Raw genomic sequence first — 20,583 nt, 5'->3', positions numbered from 1 at the left:
CCTCAGGGAAACCTTTATGATAAGCTGCGAGGCGTTGAGAGCGGCCACAACTGCAGCGATGGTCGCAGCGGGCTCCATGCTCGGAGTACAGTGGCGTCCGCGCTGTCAATGACTGGAAAAGCGCGCGAACTGATTTCCCGCCGGCGCTTTCAGGGAGGGAGGGCGGGAGTGATGGACGGATGACGACAGTTTCCCAAAAAGCACCCTCGACTCATTTTGTTACCCAGAAGGCATTGCCGGCTACACCCAGAATTCCAATGGGCAGAGGGGACTGCGGGAACTGTGGGATAGCTGACCACAGTGCACCGCTTCGAATGTCGACGCTTTCACCGTTAGTGTGGACGCACAAAGTCGAATTACTGTCCTTAGTGTGGACACACACGTTCGACTTTGCAATATCGATTACAAAAATTCGATGCAAGTAAAATCGAACTACTCTCGTAGTGTAGACAAGGCCTAAGTGAAGACAAGCCCTAAGCCATGAGAAGGGTTAAGGACCAAGGAGCCCCAATGCTCTCAGTTACATGGGTATAAGCTAGGAGAAGCTCCATGCATGTCTGTGAAATTGCTAATGGAATTTAATAGACTCTGGCCCTGACAGATGTTTTGGATCCTGATAGACTCAAAGGAGCAGAAATTGGGTTGGGCTTCCTCCCTCACGCATGGGGTGGGGGAGTGGACAGAAACAGAGCAATGTATTTCAAACATGATTACTGCCTCCTTCCCACTCATCACACCACTCACAGGCCTTTCTGCCTGGAGCCTTACTTGCCTTGGCAGGCTGCTCCCAGTCCTACCCAGCTGGAGCCGCCGCCTTCTCTGCAGCTTCCCCAGGACTTTTCCTTACCTATCACAGAGACCTGATTGGTGGGTCACATGACCCAGTCACATGACTTTCATTTTCCCCACTTGGGGAAAAACATGTCACAGATGGGGCCAAGACCTATGGGGCCAGCTGCCCTGTGACAGTGTTCACATTATCTGTGAGACCTGGACACATCAGTTCTTTCCCACCCCTGCAAACTCAGGCAGGAGTCTCCAAGCAGTTCTCTTGGTGGCTCCATTTATGCCCAGCAGAACCATGTACTGTCCCAGTTCTGACCTCAGTTACACCTGCACAGCCTAAGGGCTGCAGATTGCATGGGTGTAACATGAGCAGAAGCAGGCCCATTACAGCCTTGGGTATTGTAAGGATGTTTCTAGGGAAGTTCTGTTAGATTTCTGGTCACCCACCTAGAACGGCAGTATCCATGAGTGACTATTGCAGGAGTGCACAGAGCTGTTAGAGGGGCAAGAGCCCAGCTGGCCAGACAGTGTGGCCAGCCCCAAGTGGTAAACACAAACCAGCCTAAAAGTCAGGCCTCAAAACCCCATGAAATCCTAGGAGTTGGTTTCTTTTTGCCTGCTGGTTACTGAGCATTTAGGCTTACACAGTCCACGTTTTCAATCTTTCCTCTCAACTAGCAGGGCTAGACACTTGTAAATCATTCCGCTTCCCAGCCGCTGGGGCTTTACCAAAAAAAAAAAAAAAAAAAAAAAAAAAAAGCCACCAAGGATCATGAGACTTGCAATAAAGTTATCCCAGTTAGCAGCACTGCCAGTGCCATAGCTCTTATCACTAATAGAGCTGGGACATTCACGCCCGTGAGGGACCCAGCCTGATCTGAGAAGACGTGAGAGGAGAGTTAGCTCTTACCTTTGACTTGTGCTTAAGGTGTGATTTGTCTTGGAGCCAAGAACAAAAGAAGTAGCACCAGACTCATCTGCGTCTGAGGAGGAAAAGCTTAGTGTGAATGCACAATGAAAGGCTTCTGGACAGGTTTAACTGACTTTACACCCATAGATAACGTGAACTAGAGGCCATTGGCCCTGCTCTCTCCACAGCCCACTTACTTGGAACAGATCCTGTTCCACAGTTCTCCTGACCTGTGTTTCAGAAGGAAGATGCAAATCCATGCTCTGGGCATCCTAAGCCTCCAACTGCTAGAAGCTGGGACTGGACCACTTGAAAGTTGCCCTGTACTGTTCATTCCCTCTGAAGCAGCTGGCGCTGACCACAGTCAGAAGACCAGATACTGGACTAGATGGACCATTGGTCTGACCCAGTATGGCCATTCTTATGAATGCCTCTGTGCTAGCCCTGCTCCTGCTGCCCTCCCGAGTTATAAGGGGCATGGGCATGTAGGGGAACCACAATGCCAGGGGTGCTAGCTGGTCTGTTGGAAGGGGTTTTCTCTTGGGATTTGGGAGCACTGCCAACACCCTAAATGGCTACACACTCAGGCCCTCAGTAACAGGCTAGAGAAGTTTTATACCTGCACAACAGTTAAGCTTGCAATTGACAGGGCTGGGGCCTGGCATAGAGGGTTGGAGCAGGATATAGACTTGTTTGCAAGAGACTGACAAGGCTGACCACTCATGAGATGTTTGCAGTGTTGGTGTAGCAGTGTCCGTCCCAGGATGCGAGAGAAATAGGGGAGGGGAGGCGAGATCTTTTAGTGGATCAATGTCAGTTGGTGAGAGAGGCAAGCTTTGGAACCACAAAGAGCTCTTCTTCAGGGCTGGGAAAGGTATTCAGAGCATCACAGCTAAACACAAGGTGGAACAGATTGTTTAGAATATGTGCTAACTACTTATACTAAAGGACCATTCAAGGTGAAGTGACTTGTTAAAACCTCTCGGAAGGCAGTTGGGAGCGGGGGGGGGGGGGGGAAATGTTAGTGGGTTACAGATTGTTGTAATAAGCCATAAATCCAATGAGGAGTCCGGTGGCACCTTAAAGACCAGTGTTGACAAGGCCAATTCAATCAGGGTGGATGTGATCCACCCCCAATAACTGATGCCGATCAGGTGGTTCCTCAGTTTCTTTGAGAGTGTGTGGCACAATCTCTCACCATAGTCTGTATTTGTGCGAGTTTTTTCATGAAGCTTATGGATTTCCACTTCATACGGCTAAATTCAGTGCCTTGCATGGTGCCAAGTATCAGAGAGGTAGCCGTGTTAGTCTGTATACACAAAAACAATGAGGAGTCCAGTGGCACCTTAAAGACTAACAGATTTATTTGGGCATAAGCTTTTGCACAGATAGACAGACATCATCTTCCTCTCCAAGTTCAAACAGATGGACAACATACCAAATGGACTGAAGGTAAAAAATTCATTGCCATACTACACTGACTATGGTGTGAGATTGTGCCACACACTTTCAAAGAAACTGAAGAACCACCTGATCAGCATCAATTATTGGGAGTGGACCACATCCACCCTGATTGAATTGGCCTTGTCAACACTGGTTCTCCACTTGTGAGGTAACTCCCTTCTCTTATGTCAATATATTTATACCTGCATCTGTAACACTGCTCTACAGCCAAAATGCTTCTGAAATAAATGTAGTCAAACTTTACTAATTCTGGGTCACTGAGAACGAAAATGATGCTTAAAATTGTTGATTGGCTCTAGTTTTCAAGATATGCTATTGGGTCAGTATATACGACCCTTGACTGGGAATGGCGGAGGATAAGTGAGTTAGAAAGGGAAGGGATCTCAATTTAAACCAGAAATGACTCAAATACATCTTTGACTGGATCTATGAATAAATCTATGACTGGGTTTGGACAGTACTTGCTTTTTAGGCAAAACAATGAATGATGCAATCTGAAGCTGGTATTGCATCATACATGATATGAATTGCATCATGTTATTCCTAGAAGTCATGGATGATGCAATCATAACGAACCTTACATCACTCCGCTGAACAAATTGCCCTAGATCAGCTCTAGAAATCATACAGTGTCGTGCTCTCTTATTTCTCGGTGTTTGATTTTGCAAAGGGACACATTTCTGTTTAGCCAAAGTGAGCAGAGATGCCTCGTACTTGTGTGAACAGTGCAGATAACTTCTGCTATGTTTGTGGTGAAGTGACTTTTGCATCACAAAAGCGCAGTATAACCACTATGGTTAAGAAAGCCTATCACCTTTATTTTGGCTGCAAAATTGGAGAACAGGACAAATCTTTGCCAGTGGTTGAACAGGAAAAGGAAATCTATGCCTTTTGCAGTGCCAATGATTTGGAGAGAGCCAACAGATCATACCAGCAATTGTTACTTCTGCATGGTGCCTCCAGTTGGGAAAGGTGTGTCAAAGAAGAAAAAGTGGACTGTGCATTATCCAAACATTCCATCAGCTATACGCCCGGTACCCCACGGAGAAGGGCTGCCGGTTCCTGATGCACCAGAATCATTCTCACTTGAGTCAGACGAGGAAGAGGATGAAACTTCTGGTCCTGAACCATCAATGTCACAGGACTCACATTTTCTCCCATCCTCCTCCTCTGAACCACACCTCATAACACAAAGTGAACTGAATGACCTTGTCAGGGATTTGGAACTACCCAAGAATAAGGCAGAGCTGTTGGGCTCCAGACTACAGCAGTGGAATCTCCTGGCAGGTGATGTTAGGGTTTCCATGTTCCTTGACCGTCAAAAGGATCTTGTCCCATTCTTCTTCATGGAAGGTGATCTTGTAGTCTGCAACAACATCGATGGTGTGATGGCAGCCCTCAACATCGTTCACGATCCAGATGAGTGGAGACTGTTCATTGATTCATCGAAGACGAGTCTTAAAGCTGTTTTATTGCATAATGGCAATGTTTTGCCATCAATTCCAGTTGGTTATGCAGTCTATATGAAGGAAACCTATGACAACATGAAACAACTTTTGAGGTGCATAAACTATGACCAACATCAGTGGCAGCTTAGTGGCGATTTGAAGGTTGTTGCTCTCTTGCTTGGTCTGCAGACTGGATACACAAAGTACTGCTGTTTTCTCTGCGAATGGGATAGTCGTGCAAGAGATTCCCACTACATCAAGAAAGATTGGCCACTCCGACAGTAATTGGAGCCTGGGAGGAAAAGACTTCAGCATCCACCACTTGTTGAATCAAGGAAGATTTTGTTACCACCCTTACACATCAAGCTGGGTCTGATGAAGAACTTTGTCGAGGCCATTGACAAAACACAAGCAGTTTTCAAGTACCTCCGTGGAAAATTTCCACGGTTAAGTGAAGCTAAGATAAAGAAAGGTGTCTTTGTTGGTCCTCAGATTCGTGAACTTCTTCGAGATGATGCATTTGACCATGCACTGCGTGGCAAGGAAAAGACAGCATGGAAAGCCTTCCAGTTAGTGGCAATAAATTTTCTCGGAAACAACAAGGCAGACAACTACAGGTTGTTGGTGGAAAACCTCCTCAAGGCATACAAAAGCCTTGGTTGCAACATGTCACTAAAGATACATTTTTTGCACTCTCATCTAGATTTTTTTTCCACTGAACTGCGGAGCAGTGAGCGATGAGCACAGCGAGCGATTTCACCAGGACATTGCAACAATGGAGAAAAGCTATCAGAGCAAATGGAGCCCATCAATGCTTGCAGACTATTGCTGGACAGTGACAAGATATGCTCCATTTAATGAATACAAGAGACAAGCCAAGAAGCGCCGAGTAGACACTGAATAGGACTAAACTATGTACATAATAGTTTTTTGCCTTTTGTTTCATAATAAATTTTATTTATATAACCCTTTTGCTGATTTTTAAAGTGTTACATAAACAGGACTGGTGAAATATTATCATGTAAAGCAACCATAAACACATGAAAAGACCTAGGTTTACAATTTATGATTAAAACTCTACTATCTACACAATATACATAGACATAAAATGTAAAAACTTAAATATCTTAGAAACAGTAGCCAGTTGTTTTAATTGTCATATTTGAATTCAGCACATCAAAATACATAATAAATAGCACATTTTATCTCTGAAGCAGACGACTTCTCAAAAATTGTAGACCAGTGTAATTTTCACTCTATGCATCTGAGGAAGTGTGTGTGTGTGTGTGTGTGGGGGGGGATTATCCACAAAAGCTTATGCCCAAATAAATCATAGAATATCAGGGTTAGAAGGGACCTCAGGAGGTCATCTAGTCCAACCCCCTGTTCAAAGCAGGACCAATTCCCAACTAAATCATCCCAGCCAGGGCTTTGTCAAGCCTGACCTTAAAAACCTCTAAGGAAGGAGATTCCACCACCTCCCTAGGTAACCCATTCCAGTGCTTCACCACCCTCCTAGTGAAAAAGTTGTTCCTAATATCCAACCTAAACCTCCCCCACTGCAACTTGAGACCATTACTCCTTGTTCTGTCATCTGCTACCACTGAGAACAGTTTAGATCCATCCTCTTTGGAACCCCCTTTCAGGTAGTTGAAAGCAGCTATCAAATCCCCCCTCATTCTTCTCTTCTGCAGACTAAATAATCCCAGTTCCCTCAGCCTCTCCTCACAAGTCCTGTGCTCCAGCTCCCTAATCATTTTTGTTGCCCTCCGCTGGACTCTTTCCAGTTTTTCTACTTGTAGTGTGGGGCCCAAAACTGGACACAATACTCTAGATGAGGCCTCACCAATGTCGAATAGAGGGGAATGATCACGTCCCTCAATCTGCTGGCAACGCCCCTACTTATACAGCCCAAAATGCCATTAGCCTTCTTGGCATCAAGGGCACATTGTTGACTCATATCCCGCTTCTCGTCCACTGTAGCCCCTAGGTCCTTTTCTGCAGAACTGCTTCCTAGCCATTCGGTCCCTAGTCTGTAACAGTGAATGGGATTCTTCCATCCTAAGTGCAGGACTCTGCACTTGTCCTTGTTGAACCTCAGATTTCTTTTGGCCCAATCCTCTAATTTGTCTAGGTCCCTCTGTATCCTATCCCTACCCTCCAGCATATCTACCACTCCTCCCAGTTTAGTGTCATCTGCAAACTTGCTGAGAGTGCAGTCCATGCCATCCTCCAGATCATTAATGAAGATATTGAACAAAACCAGCCCCAGGACCGACCCTTGGGGCACTCCGCTTGAAACCGGCTGCCAACTAGACATGGAGCCATTGATCACTACCTGTTGAGCCCGACAATCTAGCCAGCTTTCTCCGATACTACAGAATATGCTTGAAGAAGTAGTCCAGGATATACACCTTAACATACTCAAAACTGCCTTCACCAAAGGACTCTCCAGAGAAGTAGCTCCAATCATGGAAGGGGACACCCAACTACCCCAAGAGAACCTGCTTCAATAGAGAAATAACCACCCCTTCCCCCAACTGCACACCCCAGCCACCTCACACTGGAATCCATATTTGGTTTCAAACAACTGACATACAGAGCACATGTATGAAGTTTGCTGATGATATCAAGCTGGGAGGGGTTGCAAGTGCTTTGGAGGATACAATTAAAATTTAAAGTGTGGACAAACTGGAGAAATGGTTTGAAGTAAATGGTAGTTTGAGTAGTGAGTTCTAAAATGCCTAACCTGTCCTTGCTGGAGTAATTATCACTATGGTAAATTTATTGAGATATCTATATCTATAGAAAGAACAGGAGTACTTGTGGCACCTTAGAGACTAACAAATTTATTAGAGCATAAGCTTTCGTGGGCTACTGCCCACTTCTTCGGATGCACTTTCTTCGGAAGTGGGCAGTAGCCCACGAAAGCTTATGCTCTAATAAATTTGTTAGTCTCTAAGGTGCCACAAGTACTCCTGTTCTTTTTGCGGATACAGACTAACATGGCTGCTACTCTGAAATATATCTATAGAGATTTTGTTTCTACTGGTGGTGCACATCCACACATACCTCGGTGCATATAAGAAGTTTATTCTGCACATGGATGGAAAAAAATTAAGAGGTAACATTGCCTATGAGTAAAGCTGTGAGTTTGTCACAGAGGTCATGGATTCTGTGACTTTCCATGACCTCCATGACTTCTGCAGCAGCCAGGCAACACCTGAGCCAGTCGCACCAGCCACTGCTGGATCAGTCTTGGGCCCCCGCACCCAACAGCAAGAGGAGCAGTTTGGGTGTGGGAGGGGGCTCAGGGCTGGAGCATGGGAGGGGATGAGGGCTCTGGGTGATGTTGCTGCTTCCAGGGAGCCCCCCCCAAAAGATAAACATGTCCCTCAGCTCCTAGCAGCTCTCATTGGCCACAGTTCTCCACCCCCCAGCGCTCCCAAGATTTAGTCAGGGGTATAGTACAAGTCACAGGCTGGGAATTTTCTCTCTTAAAAAAGCGGCCCATGACTTTTAGTAAAATACCTGTGACTAAACCAAAGCCTTACTTATAAGGGAAGATTGAAAAAAAATTGGGTTTGTTTAGTCCAGAGAAGAAAAGATGAGGAGAGAGATAGATAACAGTTTTCACGTACATAAAAGATTGTTACAAGGGGGCAGGAGGGAGAAGAGGGAGGAGAAAATTGTCCTCTTTAACCTCTGAAGATAGGACAAGAAACAATGGGCTTAAATAGCAGTAAGGGAGATTCAGGTTAGCCATGGGGCAGGGGAAACTTCCTGTCAGTGCAGTTAAGCACTGGAATAAAAGTTGTCTAGTGATGTTGTGGAATCCCCGTCATTAGACATTCTTAAGAGCAGGTTAGACAAACACCTGTCAGGGATGGTCTCGATCAGGGGTGGCCAACCTTGGCTCTGGAGCCACATGCGGCTCTTCAGAAGTTAATATGCAGCTCCTTGTATAGGCGCTGGACTTCTAACTTTGCTAGACACTAAAAATAAAAAATCGTGGACTGAAGAGACACACTGGATTTATGGTTTATTACAGTAATTGATAATCCACTAACAACTCCCCCCAGCTGCAATCCCCCCCTATGACTGGAGGGGTGTTAACAGGCCACTACACCATGAATGGTCGCTTGAAATGTGTTAACTACTTGTGCAAGAGCCAGCAGGAGGGCTCAGTCCTGCCCTAGAGGAGCCAGTGGTTGCTCTCACTGATTTTAGCAGCAGGGAGCTGGCCTTGTCCATGCTATGGGGCTTCAGAGAAGAGATGCCCACTGCTTTGGATAAGCCAGCAGGACCCCAGCACAGGAGAAACCTCAGCAGCTAGAGACAAAGTGCCACCATATTCATTAAACCTGCAGTCCCAGAGCCTTGATGTCAAATTCCAACAATATTGAAGCTGTGGGAGCTCAGCAGGAGCAAAGGGAGCGTGGGGCGTAAGCCTGTCAGTGCCCCCAAAATTCCCCAAGTGGAGACAGACACAGCCTTGTCAGCTACAGCTTGCTTTGGCCACAGTAGGATTTTGGCATGTTAACCACACACCCACCTTGGTTAGAATTTAAATGTGGTAAGTATTGCACTATACAGCTTAGTTTAATAAACCAGTCAAGACAAAGCAGTTGTACTTTAGCATGTGTTAAACTGGTCGAGTGAAACCCTAGCCACCACAATCTAACACCAAACCTTTAATCCTCTTTAAAAGCAAAAGCCCACAGCTGTCTAAACTGGGTTATCTACAGGCGGAGTTGACCAGAGTAGCTATTCTGGGATAAGCAACACAGGGTCCTGTGGCACCTTTAAAGACTAACAGAAGTATTGGGAGCATAAGCTTTCGTGGGATCCAACTACAGAAGCAGTTTCTCCTCTCTTGGTGTTCACACCTCAACTGCTAGCAGAGCACCTCACCCTCCCTGATTGAACTAACCTCGTCATCTCCATACTGATTTATACCCGCCTCTGGAAATTTCCATTACTTGCATCTGAAGAAGTGAGGTTCTTACCCACAAAAGCTTATGCTCCCAATATTTCTGTTAGTCTTAAAGGTGCCACAGGACCCTCTGTTGCTTTTTACAGATTCAGACTAACACAGCTACCCCTCTGATACTATTCTGGGATAGTGCCCAAATGAGGTGGGGGCTGTTTCAGAACAAAGCATGATTTTATTCCAGGATTACTTCACTTATGCAGCAAACGAATTACTCTGGAATTGAAGTCACCGATTCTAAAATACTCAGGGAATTGTCACTGAACATCAGTCAGCTTCCATGCGTAGACAAGGTAAAGTAGTGACTGGTAAAGCTAAAGGAGCATGGTGTGTGGTTTCATGCTCTAAGGCCTGGTCTACACCTAGGTTGCTTCGGAGTGTGAAAAAATCCCCCCCGAGAGAGATGTAGCTAAGCCAACCTAAGTCCTGGTATAGACACCAGTGGGTCAATGGAAGAATTCTTCCACTGATCTAGCTGCCTCCTTGAGGGGGTGGATTAAACTTCAGTGACTGAAAAACTCCTTCCACTATTGCAGTAAGTACCAACTCTATCAGGGTAGCCGTGTTAGTCTGTATCTACAAAAACAACACGGAGTCTGGTGGCACCTTAAAGACTAACAGATTTATTTGGGCAGAAGCTTTCGTGGGTAAAAACCTCACTTCTTCGGATGCATATAGAGTGAAAGTTACAGACGCAGGCATTATATACTGAGGCCTTGGCTACACTCATTGATTCACAGCGCTGCCTTGGCAGTGTAGAGTTCTCTCGCAGAGCTGCAAGTACTCCACCTCTCCGAGAGGAATAGCTTGCAGCGATGCGAGTGAGCATGCAGCGCTGATTACACTGGCGCTTTACAGCGCTGCACTCGGGGGGGGGGGGGGTATTTTTTCACACCCCTGAGCGCAGCAAGTGCAGCGCTGTGAATTGCCAGTGTAGCCAAGGCCTGACATATGGAGAGCAGGGAGTTACTTCGCAAGTGGAGAACCAGTGTTGACAGGGCCAATTCAATCAGGGTGGGTGTAGTCCACTCCCAATAATAGATGAGGTGGTGTCTATTCCAGGAGAGGAAAAGCTGCTTCTGTATTGAGCCAGCCACTCCCAGTCCCTATTCAAGCCCAGATTAATGGTGTTGAATTTGCAAATGAATTTTAGTTCTGCTGTTTCTGTTTGAAGTCTGTTTCTGAAGTTTTTTTGTTCAATGATAGTGACTTAAATCTGTAATAGAATGACCAGGGAGATTGAAGCGTTCACTTACTGGCTTATGTATGTTACCATTCCTGATGTCCGATTTGTGTCCATTTATTCTTTTGCGGAGGGACTGTCTGGTTTGGCCAATGTACATGGCAGAGGGGCATTGCTGGCACATGATGGCATATATAACATTAGTGGATGTGCAGGTGAATGAGCCCTTGATGGTGTGGCTGATGTGGTTGGGTCCTCTGATGATGTCGCCAGAGTAGATATGGGGACAGAGTAGGCAACGAGGTTTGCTACAGGGATTGGTTCCTGGGTTGGTGTTTCTGTGGTGTGGTGTGTAGTTGCTGGTGAGTATTTGCTTCAGGTTGGGGGGTTGTCTATAAGCGAGGACTGGCCTGCCTCCCAAGGTCTGTGAGAGTGAGGGATCATTTTCCAGGATAGGTTGTAGATCGTGGATAATGCGCTGGAGAGGTTTTAGCTGGGGGCTGTATGTGATGGCCAGTGGTGTTCTGTTATTGTCCTTGTTGGGTCTGTCCTGTAGTAGGTGATTTCTGGGTACCCGTCTTGCTCTGTCAATCTGTTTCCTCACTTCCCCGGGTGGGTATTGTAGTTTTACGAATGCTTGATAAAGATCCTGTAGGTGTTTGTCTCTGTCTGAGAGGTTGGAGCAAATTCGGTTGTATCTTAGGGCTTGGTGGTAGACAATGGATCGTGTGATGTGTCTTGGCTGGAAGCATGTAGGTACGTATAGCGGTCAGTAGGTTTCTGGTATAGGGTGGTGTTTATGTGACCATCACTTATTTGCACTGTAGCGTCCAGGAAGTGGATCTCTTGTGTGGACTGGTCCAGGCTGAGGTTGATGGTGGGGTTGGCAACATTTTTATGGCTGACTTAGAACAATGCTTCCTCAGCTCTCGTCCTCTAGTACCCCTCCTCTACTTGCGCTACACTGATGACATCTTCATCATATGGACCCAGGGAAAGGAGGCCCTTGAAGAATTCCACCTGGACTTCAACAATTTCCACCCCACCAGGACTTGGAAGGAAGAGGAGAAGCAGGGTAGCTGGTCTAGGAGTGAAACATGGTTGTCTAAGTGGATCATGGCTCAGTTCTGTTAGCCAGAGGCCCAGCATTACAGGGGGTCAAAGGCCACATTTAACTGGAGATGATCCTTAGTTGGGGAAGATTCTCTGAATGCTCCTCAGAGCCAGGCTCAGGTCAGACTGAAGTGTGTCCAGGGTCTCTGCTCTCCTGCGCTGGCCCCAGCTCACTCCAGCCAGCTGGACAGCCTTTGTTCCCCAGAGCACAAGCTCATCCACCCTCAAGTTCCTGCCATGCACAGAATGGAGAAGCCTTTAAAAGCCAAATAGCTTGACAAGCTGAGAAGTGTTGGCTCCTACAACCCGAGTTGTGAAGACCAGAGAACTCACCACAATCACCCTGACATTACACAATGGGGCCAATATGGTTCCACTGCTATAAACAGGGCTAACGCAGAGCTGATGCCATCAGCCCTACAGGGCTCAGTACACACACTGATCTCCAGAGTTCTCATTACAGCTGTGGGGCCAGGTTCTCATCACAGCTGAGACAGGAAAACCAAGGAAATGCGAGTTTCCTGTCCGAAAGCAGGACAAAAAGTAAAAGCCACCACACAAAAACAAAAAACCCACCAAGTTTATCAGCTAGCCCCCCTCCCCCAATTTGGTTCAAGTGAAAGTGTTTTGCTTTTGACTATTTTGATTAACATAAGAGCTGCCATATTAGGTCAGATCACATTCCATCTTGCCCAGTATCCGGTCTCCAATGGTGGCCCCGACCAGAGCTTCAAGGGGAGTAAACAGAACAGAGCAATTAGGAGTGATCCACCCCTCTCTTCCACTCCCAGCTTCTGGCAGTCACAGGTTTAGAGTCACCTAAAGCATGGGGGTAATATCCCTGATCATCTTGGCTAATAGCTATTGATGGATCTATCCTCCAGGAACTTATCCAATTCTTGCTTAAACCCAGTTACACTTTTGGTCACCACAACATCCCATGTCAATGAGGCCCACAGGTTAGTTGTGCACTGTGTGAAAAAGGACTTCCTTTTGTTTGTATTAAACCTGCTGCCTATTAGTTTTATCAGGTGATTCCTCTGGTTTTTGTATTGTGTGAAACGGTAAATAATGCTTCTCTAGTCACTTTTTCTACAACAGTCATGATTTTATAGGCCTCTATCGTATCCCCCTTAGTCATCTTTGTAGTCTCTCCTTGTATGGAAGCCATTCCAGACCCTTGATCATTTTTGCTTCTCTTTTCTGAACCTTTTCCAGTCCCCACAGCCTAACATCAGTTTCAGAGACCCCCATCCCCTCCACTGGCATGACATGTAGCTGACAGGAAAGCAGGACAGCCATGCAGCAAGGGGCTGAGATAGCGCATTCAGAGTAAGGCATGGAGCTGAAGCCCAGGATCAGACTCTGGAAGGGATAACAGTCATTTCAGCACATCAGGGATGGACTCAGATGACTGAGAAGAATGCCAAGTCTTGAGCCCACACTCCCGAACAATGACAACAGACTCATCCATAGACACCGCTGTGCACAGACCCAGGTGTTTATATAGGGGAAGTTTTCCAACATTTACTTCAGGGGGAATTTTGTGCCACAACACAATGCAGAATTTGCGCAGAATTTCATTTCCTCCCTCTCACAGCAGAATTGGTGCTGCAGAGCTGCTGGCTGTCAGTAGCACATGCGGGACCTACCAGAGCCTGGCTCTCCAGCTTGCAAATACATGACACTGTCAGGGGGAGGGGGAGGGAGAACTGGACTGTTCCATGCAGGTGCAGTTCCCAGCATGTCCTGAAGGAAGGAAATGGCATGCAGGAAACTCTGTAAAAGCCTGGGACCCAGCATCAGGCTGTTTCTCTCTCTGGATCCTTGGGCTCTTGGTGGTAGGGGGTGCACGTGTCTGGGTTAGGGGGGTGCCCCACAGCTGGACTCTGGGGGTGTGGGTGTCTAAGACTGGAGGGGCAGAGATCTCTCCCAAGATGTGCCCAGCTGACATGTGACACACATTCAGTCAGGTGCCCAACAAAAGCATAACAAAGAAACAGGAACTGGGCTGTCATAGGAGTTTCTTTGACTCTCTACTCCTGGGGGAATTTTTTTTGCTGGCTGACAGGTATTTTGAAATAAAATTACCAAAATAACTGAAACTGTCAAAACAACAATATACTCACACCAAATAAAATATGCAGAATTTTAAAATACTGTATGCAGAATGTTTAATTTTTTAGCACAGAATTCCCTCAGGAGTACACATTACTACACCACTATGTGGGTGGCTTCCTACATTCCAAATAACAATGGCCTTTTCATAGAATCATAGAATATCAGAGTTGGAAGGGACCTCAAGAGGTCATCTAGTCCAATCCCCTGCTCAAAGCAGGACCAATTCCCAGCTAAATCATCCCAGCCAGGGCTTTGTCAAGCCGGGCCTTAAAAACCTCCAAGGAAGGAGACTCCACCACCTCCCTAGGTAACGCATTCCAGTGTTTCACCACCCTCCTAGTGAAATAGTTTTTCCTGATATCCAACCTGGACCTCCCCCACTGCCACTTGAGACCATTGCTCCTTGTTCTGTCATCTGCCACCACTGAGAACAGCCGAGCTCCATCCTCTTTGGAACCCCCCTTCAGGTAGTTGAAGGCTGCTATCAAATCCCCCCTCATTCTTCTCTTCTGGAGACTAAACAATCCCAGTTCTCTCAGCCTCTCCTCATAAGTCATGTGCTCCAGACCCCTAATCATTTTCAGTTTAGGTTACATTCCCTTGGAAGTAATACTATTAGGTTTCCTTGGATAGATACACCCTAGCCATGAGATTTCAATCAGGTTTTGCAAAACCAAACCAAATGCTACAGCTGCTACACACGTGTACAGTTTCCACTGACTCCAGTAGCAGCTATACCTGAAGAGCTACAACTGTGTTGAGCTCCACTGTGCCAAACTCAGACCTGTTTGTAAGCCTCGACTTTTGTTCAATCAATAGTGGTGAATAATAATCTGACATTTAGATGTCAGATGCTATAGTAATGGGGGCAATATATGGAGCCAGACCACCTTTGCCACAATGCCACCTACAGCGAAATAAAACCTGGACACAGAAGACACTCCACCCACCACAGAAATGCAGCTGCTTCTAGGGAGGACTGTGTTACAGAGCTCTCCATCTCCACTTGCTGATGGTGGGAATAAATGCATTTCAGTTTATGTAGGAGAATGCTGACACGTAGAATCAAAATACAGAGGAAAGTTGTCCTGTTCCACTTTGAGCTAACATGTAGGTCCCAACTTACAGCAGGGGGAGACCAACTGCCTTTGCACTTACTGCTTTTCCAGGATAGGCTATATGGCAAGGACTTGGGTGCTCTCATGCCTGGCATTAGCTTATTCTTTGGTTCCATCACTACGCTGGACCCAGGGCTGAAAGAGATCAAATAAGAATTATCCTACACATGTGTACTTCTTTAGCCAAGTATCTTTTACTATAAATATTTGAGTATTTTTCTAACATTGAAGACAGAGTATGTTAATTTAAACATGCAATCAGAACAGTTACTTCTCCTCGCAAAGGCTAGAGAAAAAGTGTAGAACATGTTGATGCCATCTACTTTTTGACTAAAATCCCCAGTTAATCAGTCATCCAAACAAGAAAGAAATAACACAAAGACTGCAAGAAAAATCAGAGTTAAAGCTTGATTATAAATATTGCCCTCAACTGTAAATGGCATCTCAGCACACATGCCCTAGTTGTCTCTATCTCCATGCAGATGTCTAACAGCGAATGCCAATGAAAATGAGGTAGGATCAGAGGCTAAAATAGGGAAAGAAAAAGTTAAAAATTACGTAGACAAGTTGAATGTCTTCAAGTCGGCAGGGCCTGATGAAATGCATCCTAAAATACACAAGGTGCTGACTGAGGAGATATCTGAGCCATAAGCGATTATCTTTGAAAAGTCATGGAAAACAGGAGAGATTCCAGAGGACTGGAAAAGGGGCAAATATAGTGCCAATCTATAAAAAAGGGAATAAGGACAACCTGGGGGATTACAGACCAGTCAGCTTAACATCAGTTCCCGGGAAGATAGAGAAAATAATTAAGCACTCAAATTGCAGAATCCTAGAGAATAATAAGGCGATAAGTAACAGTCAGCATGGATTTGCCAAGAACAAAATTGTGTCAAACCAACCTAATAGCTTTCTTTGACAGAGTAACAAGCCTTGTGGATGGGGAAGGGGAGTGGTAGATGTGGTGCATCTTAAGTTTAATAAGACTTTTGATACTGACTCACATGACCTCCTCGTAAACAAACTAGGGAAATACAACCTAGATGGAGCTCCTATAAGGTGGGTGAATAACTGGTTGGAAAATCGTTCACAGAGGGTAGGTGGTTCACAGTCAAGCTGGAAGGGCATATTGAGTGGGGTTCCACAGGGATCAGTTTTGGGTCTGGTTCTGTTCAATATCTTCATTAGTGATTTAGATAATGGCATAGAGAGCACATTTATAAAGTTTGCAGATGATACCAAGCTGCGAGGAGTTGCAAGTGCTTTGGAGGATAGGATTAAAATTCAAAACTATCTGGACAAACTGGAGAAATGGTCTGAAGTAAATAGGACGTGCGACACTACACTCCATATTCGTCATAGTATATGACGCCATTTCTGGGCACCGCATTTCAAGAAAGATGTGGAGAAATTGGAGGAGAGGGTCCAGAGAAGAGCAACCAGAATGATTAAAAGTCTTGAGAACATGACCTATGAAGGAAGGCTGAAAGAATTGGGTTTGTTTAGTTTGGAAAAGAGAAGACTGAGAGGGGACATGATAGCAGTTTTCAGGTATCTAAAAGGGTGTCATAAGGAGGAGGGAGAAAACTTGTTCACCTTAGCCTCTAAGGATAGAACAAGAAGCAATGGGCTTAAACTGCAGCAAGGGAGGTTTAGGTTGGACATTAGGAAAAAGTTCCTAACTGTCAGGGTGGTTAAACACTGGAATAAATTGCCTAGGGAGGTTGTGGAATCTCCATCTCTGGAGATATTTAAGAGTAGGTTAGATAAATGTCTATCAGGGATGGTCTAGACAGTATTTGGTCCTGCCATGAGGGCAGGGGACTGGACTCTATGACCTCTCGAGGTCCCTTCCAGTCCCAGAATCTATGAATAGTAATATTATTAGGATAGGATCATGGCATAATTATGAGGCATTTTGTACAAGATGGGTCATGTAAGGTGTCATTGGAAAAATTATGATTTGCATGCATGTATCATATTTGTATCCGAAGTTATGTTTCAAATGGGCTTACTCTGAAAGACACCCACAGCCAGCCTTTCAGATACAACAATGAAGAAGCCAAAGAGTGCTAATGGCTCATCAACAGAGACAATGGGCTGTGGAATAGGGTAGCGCTCCTGTGGAAGGCCAGCCTGCAAGTTATGGCTGCTAGGACTCTGCAAGGGCATGTGACCAGATCTCATGTCTCTCGACTCCATTCTGGGTACCTGAATTTTTCCACAAACTGGTTTGGAAACCAAGTTTGAAACAGAGTTCCCACCATATTAAAAAGCTATATAAGGCAGGGAGTTACATCTGTTGTTCTTCACTCCCCCACAACTCAACAACAGACAGAAGCTCTGAAAGAAAAAAAGTCTTGGAACAGGGTACGAGATCCCAAGCTGCAAAACAAATGCAGCTTGTCCCTTAAGAATCTGCAAGCCTGCTTATATCGCCAGCCAGGGTGAGAAGCTGCTAATTCATATCCAATCTTTTTAGAATTTTAGGCTTAGTTTGCGGTTCTATTTATTTACTAGGTAATCCACTTTGTTCTGTTTTTTATCACTTATAATCACTTAAAATCTATCTTTTGTAGTTAATAAACTTGTTCTTTGCTTTATCTAAACCGGTGTGCCTGAGACCGAAGTGTCTTGGGAAAAATCTCAGCCTGGTTAACACAAGGGAGGCAACCTAGTGACCGAGGATGTGGAAAAAGCTAATGTACTCAATGATTTTTTTGCCTCTGTCTTCACGCACAAGGTCAGCTCCCAGATTGCTGCACTGGGCAGTACAGCATGGGGAGAAGGTGACCAACCCTCTGTGGAGAAAGAAGTGGTTCGGGACTATTTAGAAAAACTGGACGTGCACAAGTCCATGGGGCCGGATGCGCTGCATCCGAGGGTGCTAAAGGAGTTGGCGGGTGAGATTGCAGAGCCATTAGCCATTATTTTTGAAAACTCATGGCGATCGGGGGAGGTCCCAGATGACTGGAAAAAGGCTAATGTAGTGCCCATCTTTAAAAAAGGGAAGAAGGAGGATCCGGGGAACTACAGGCCAGTCAGCCTCACCTCAGTCCCTGGAAAAATCATGGAGCAGGTCCTCAAGGAATCAATTATGAAACATTTAGAGGAGAGGAAAGTGATCAGGAACAGTCAGCATGGATTCACGAAGGGGAAGTCGTGCCTGACTAACCTAATTGCCTTCTATGATGAGATAACTGGCTCTGTGGATGAGGGGAAAGCAGTGGATGTGTTATTCCTTGACTTTAGCAAAGCTTTTGATACGGTCTCCCACAGTATTCTTGCCGCCAAGTTAAAGAAGTATGGGCTGGATGAATGGACTGTAAGGTGGATAGAAAGCTGGCTAGATCGTCGGGCTCAACGGGTAGTGATCAATGGCTCCATGTCTAGTTGGCAGCCGGTTTCAAGCGGAGTGCCCCAAGGGTCGGTCCTGGGGCCGGTTTTGTTTAATATCTTTATTAATGATCTGGAGGATGGTGTGGACTGCACTCTCAGCAAGTTTGCAGATGACACTAAACTAGGAGGCATGGTAGATACACTAGAGGGTAGGGATCGGATACAGAGGGACCTAGACAAATTAGAGGATTGGGCCGAAAAAAACCTGATGAGGTTCAACAAGGACAAGTGCAGAGTCCTGCACTTAGGACGGAAGAATCCCATGCACTGCTACAGACTAGGGACCGAATGGCTAGGTAGCAGTTCTGCAGAAAAGGACCTAGGGGTCACAGTGGACGAGAAGCTGGATATGAGTCAACAGTGTGCTCTTGTTGCCAAGAAGGCTAACGGCATTTTGGGCTGTATAAGTAGGGGCATTGCCAGCAGATCGAGGAACGTGATCGTTCCCCTTTATTCGACATTGGTGAGGCCTCATCTGGAATACTGTGTCCAGTTTTGGGCCCCACACTACAAGAAGGATGTGGAAAAATTGGAAAGAGTCCAGCGGAGGGCAACAAAAATGATTAGGGGTCTGGAGCACATGACTTATGAGGAGAGGCTGAGGGAACTGGGATTGTTTAGTCTCCAGAAGAGAAGAATGAGGGGGGATTTGATAGCAGCCTTCAACTACCTGAAGGGGGGTTCCAAAGAGGATGGAGCTCGGCTGTTCTCAGTGGTGGCAGATGACAGAACAAGGAGCAATGGTCTCAAGTTGCAGTGGGGGAGGTCCAGGTTGGATATCAGGAAAAACTATTTCACTAGGAGGGTGGTGAAACACTGGAATGCGTTACCTAGGGAGGTGGTGGAGTCTCCTTCCTTGGAGGTTTTTAAGGCCCGGCTTGACAAAGCCCTGGCTGGGATGATTTAGCTGGGAATTGGTCCTGCTTTGAGCAGGGGGTTGGACTAGATGACCTCTTGAGGTCCCTTCCAACTCTGATATTCTATGATTCTAAGTATGCATTGTCCTCTTCACATTGAGGGAGTGGCGAACTGGGTAATAAATTCATACTGGTTGGTGTTTTGATCAGGGCAGGACAGTACAGCTCTGGGGTCCCAGGCTGGGGGTTATTTTGGCTGTAGCCTCTCTATTGTTGGTTCATGCAGTGGCTGTCCAAAGCCTGCATGCAACTACAGCTGGGTGTGTCCCTGCCTGTGTGAATGTTGGTGGGCGTGTAGGATCGGGAGTGGTCTGTAGCCGGTCACAGCAGCACAGTGCTAAGAGGGAGCCCAGGCTGGTGAGTCAGAGGGCTCAGTGGAACCCCAGTTTCAGGTGGCACCCCCGGGGGAACCCGTCACAGGATGAAATTCAATAAGGACAAATTTAGAGTACTCCACTATCAGTTGCACACATACAAAATGGGAAATGACTGCCCAGGATGATGAAGTACTGAAGAAAGGGATCTGGGGGTCATAGTGGATCGCAAGCTAAATATGAGTCAACATCATTCTGAAATGCATTAGCAGGAGTGTTGTAAGCAAGATGCGAGAAGTAATTCTTCTGCTCCACTCCATGCTGATTAAATGCCCAATTCTGGGTGCCACATTTCAGGTAAGATGTGGACAAATTGAAGAAAGTCCAGAGAAGAGCAACAAAAATGATTAAAGGTCTAGAAAACATGACCTATGAGGGAAGGCTTGACAAAGCCCTGGCTGGGATGATTTAGTTGGGGATTGGTCCTGCTTTGAGCAGGGGGTTGGACTAGATGATCTCCTGAGGTCTCTTCCAACCCTGATATTCTATGATTAAGATTGAAAAAAAGTGGGCTTGTTTAGTTTGGAGAAGAGAAGACTGAGTCCCGGTCTACACTACAGGTTTAGGTCAAATTTAGCAGCGTCAGATTGATTTAACCCTGCGCCCATCCACACGACGAAGCCATTTTTGTCAACTTAAAGGGCTCTTAAAATAGATTTCTGTACTCCTCCCCGATGAGGGGATTAGCACTGAAATCGACCTTGCTGGGTTGAATTTGGGGTAATGTGGATGCAATTCGACTTTATAGGCCTCCGGG

General features: G+C 45.9%; 1 protein-coding gene across 6 annotated transcripts in view; it reads right to left on the bottom strand.

The window, feature by feature from the left end:
- Positions 1-20,583, bottom strand: part of LOC101950012 (gametocyte-specific factor 1) — a 43,353-nt gene that overhangs the window by 6,782 nt on the left and 15,988 nt on the right. For all 6 annotated transcript variants that reach the window (XM_065575551.1, XM_065575547.1, XM_065575548.1 and 3 more), the window contains exons 8-9: positions 15,177-15,271; positions 1,697-1,769 (exon numbers count right to left, since the gene is read on the bottom strand). In XM_065575551.1, the coding sequence (XP_065431623.1) occupies positions 1,697-1,769; positions 15,177-15,271 (168 nt within the window). The remainder of the gene's footprint in view (positions 1-1,696; positions 1,770-15,176; positions 15,272-20,583) is intronic.

Source organism: Chrysemys picta, chromosome 22 (genome assembly GCF_011386835.1).
Source record: "Chrysemys picta bellii isolate R12L10 chromosome 22, ASM1138683v2, whole genome shotgun sequence".
Classification (NCBI taxonomy): domain Eukaryota; kingdom Metazoa; phylum Chordata; order Testudines; family Emydidae; genus Chrysemys; species Chrysemys picta.
This window is presented reverse-complemented; position numbering and strand designations above follow the sequence as displayed.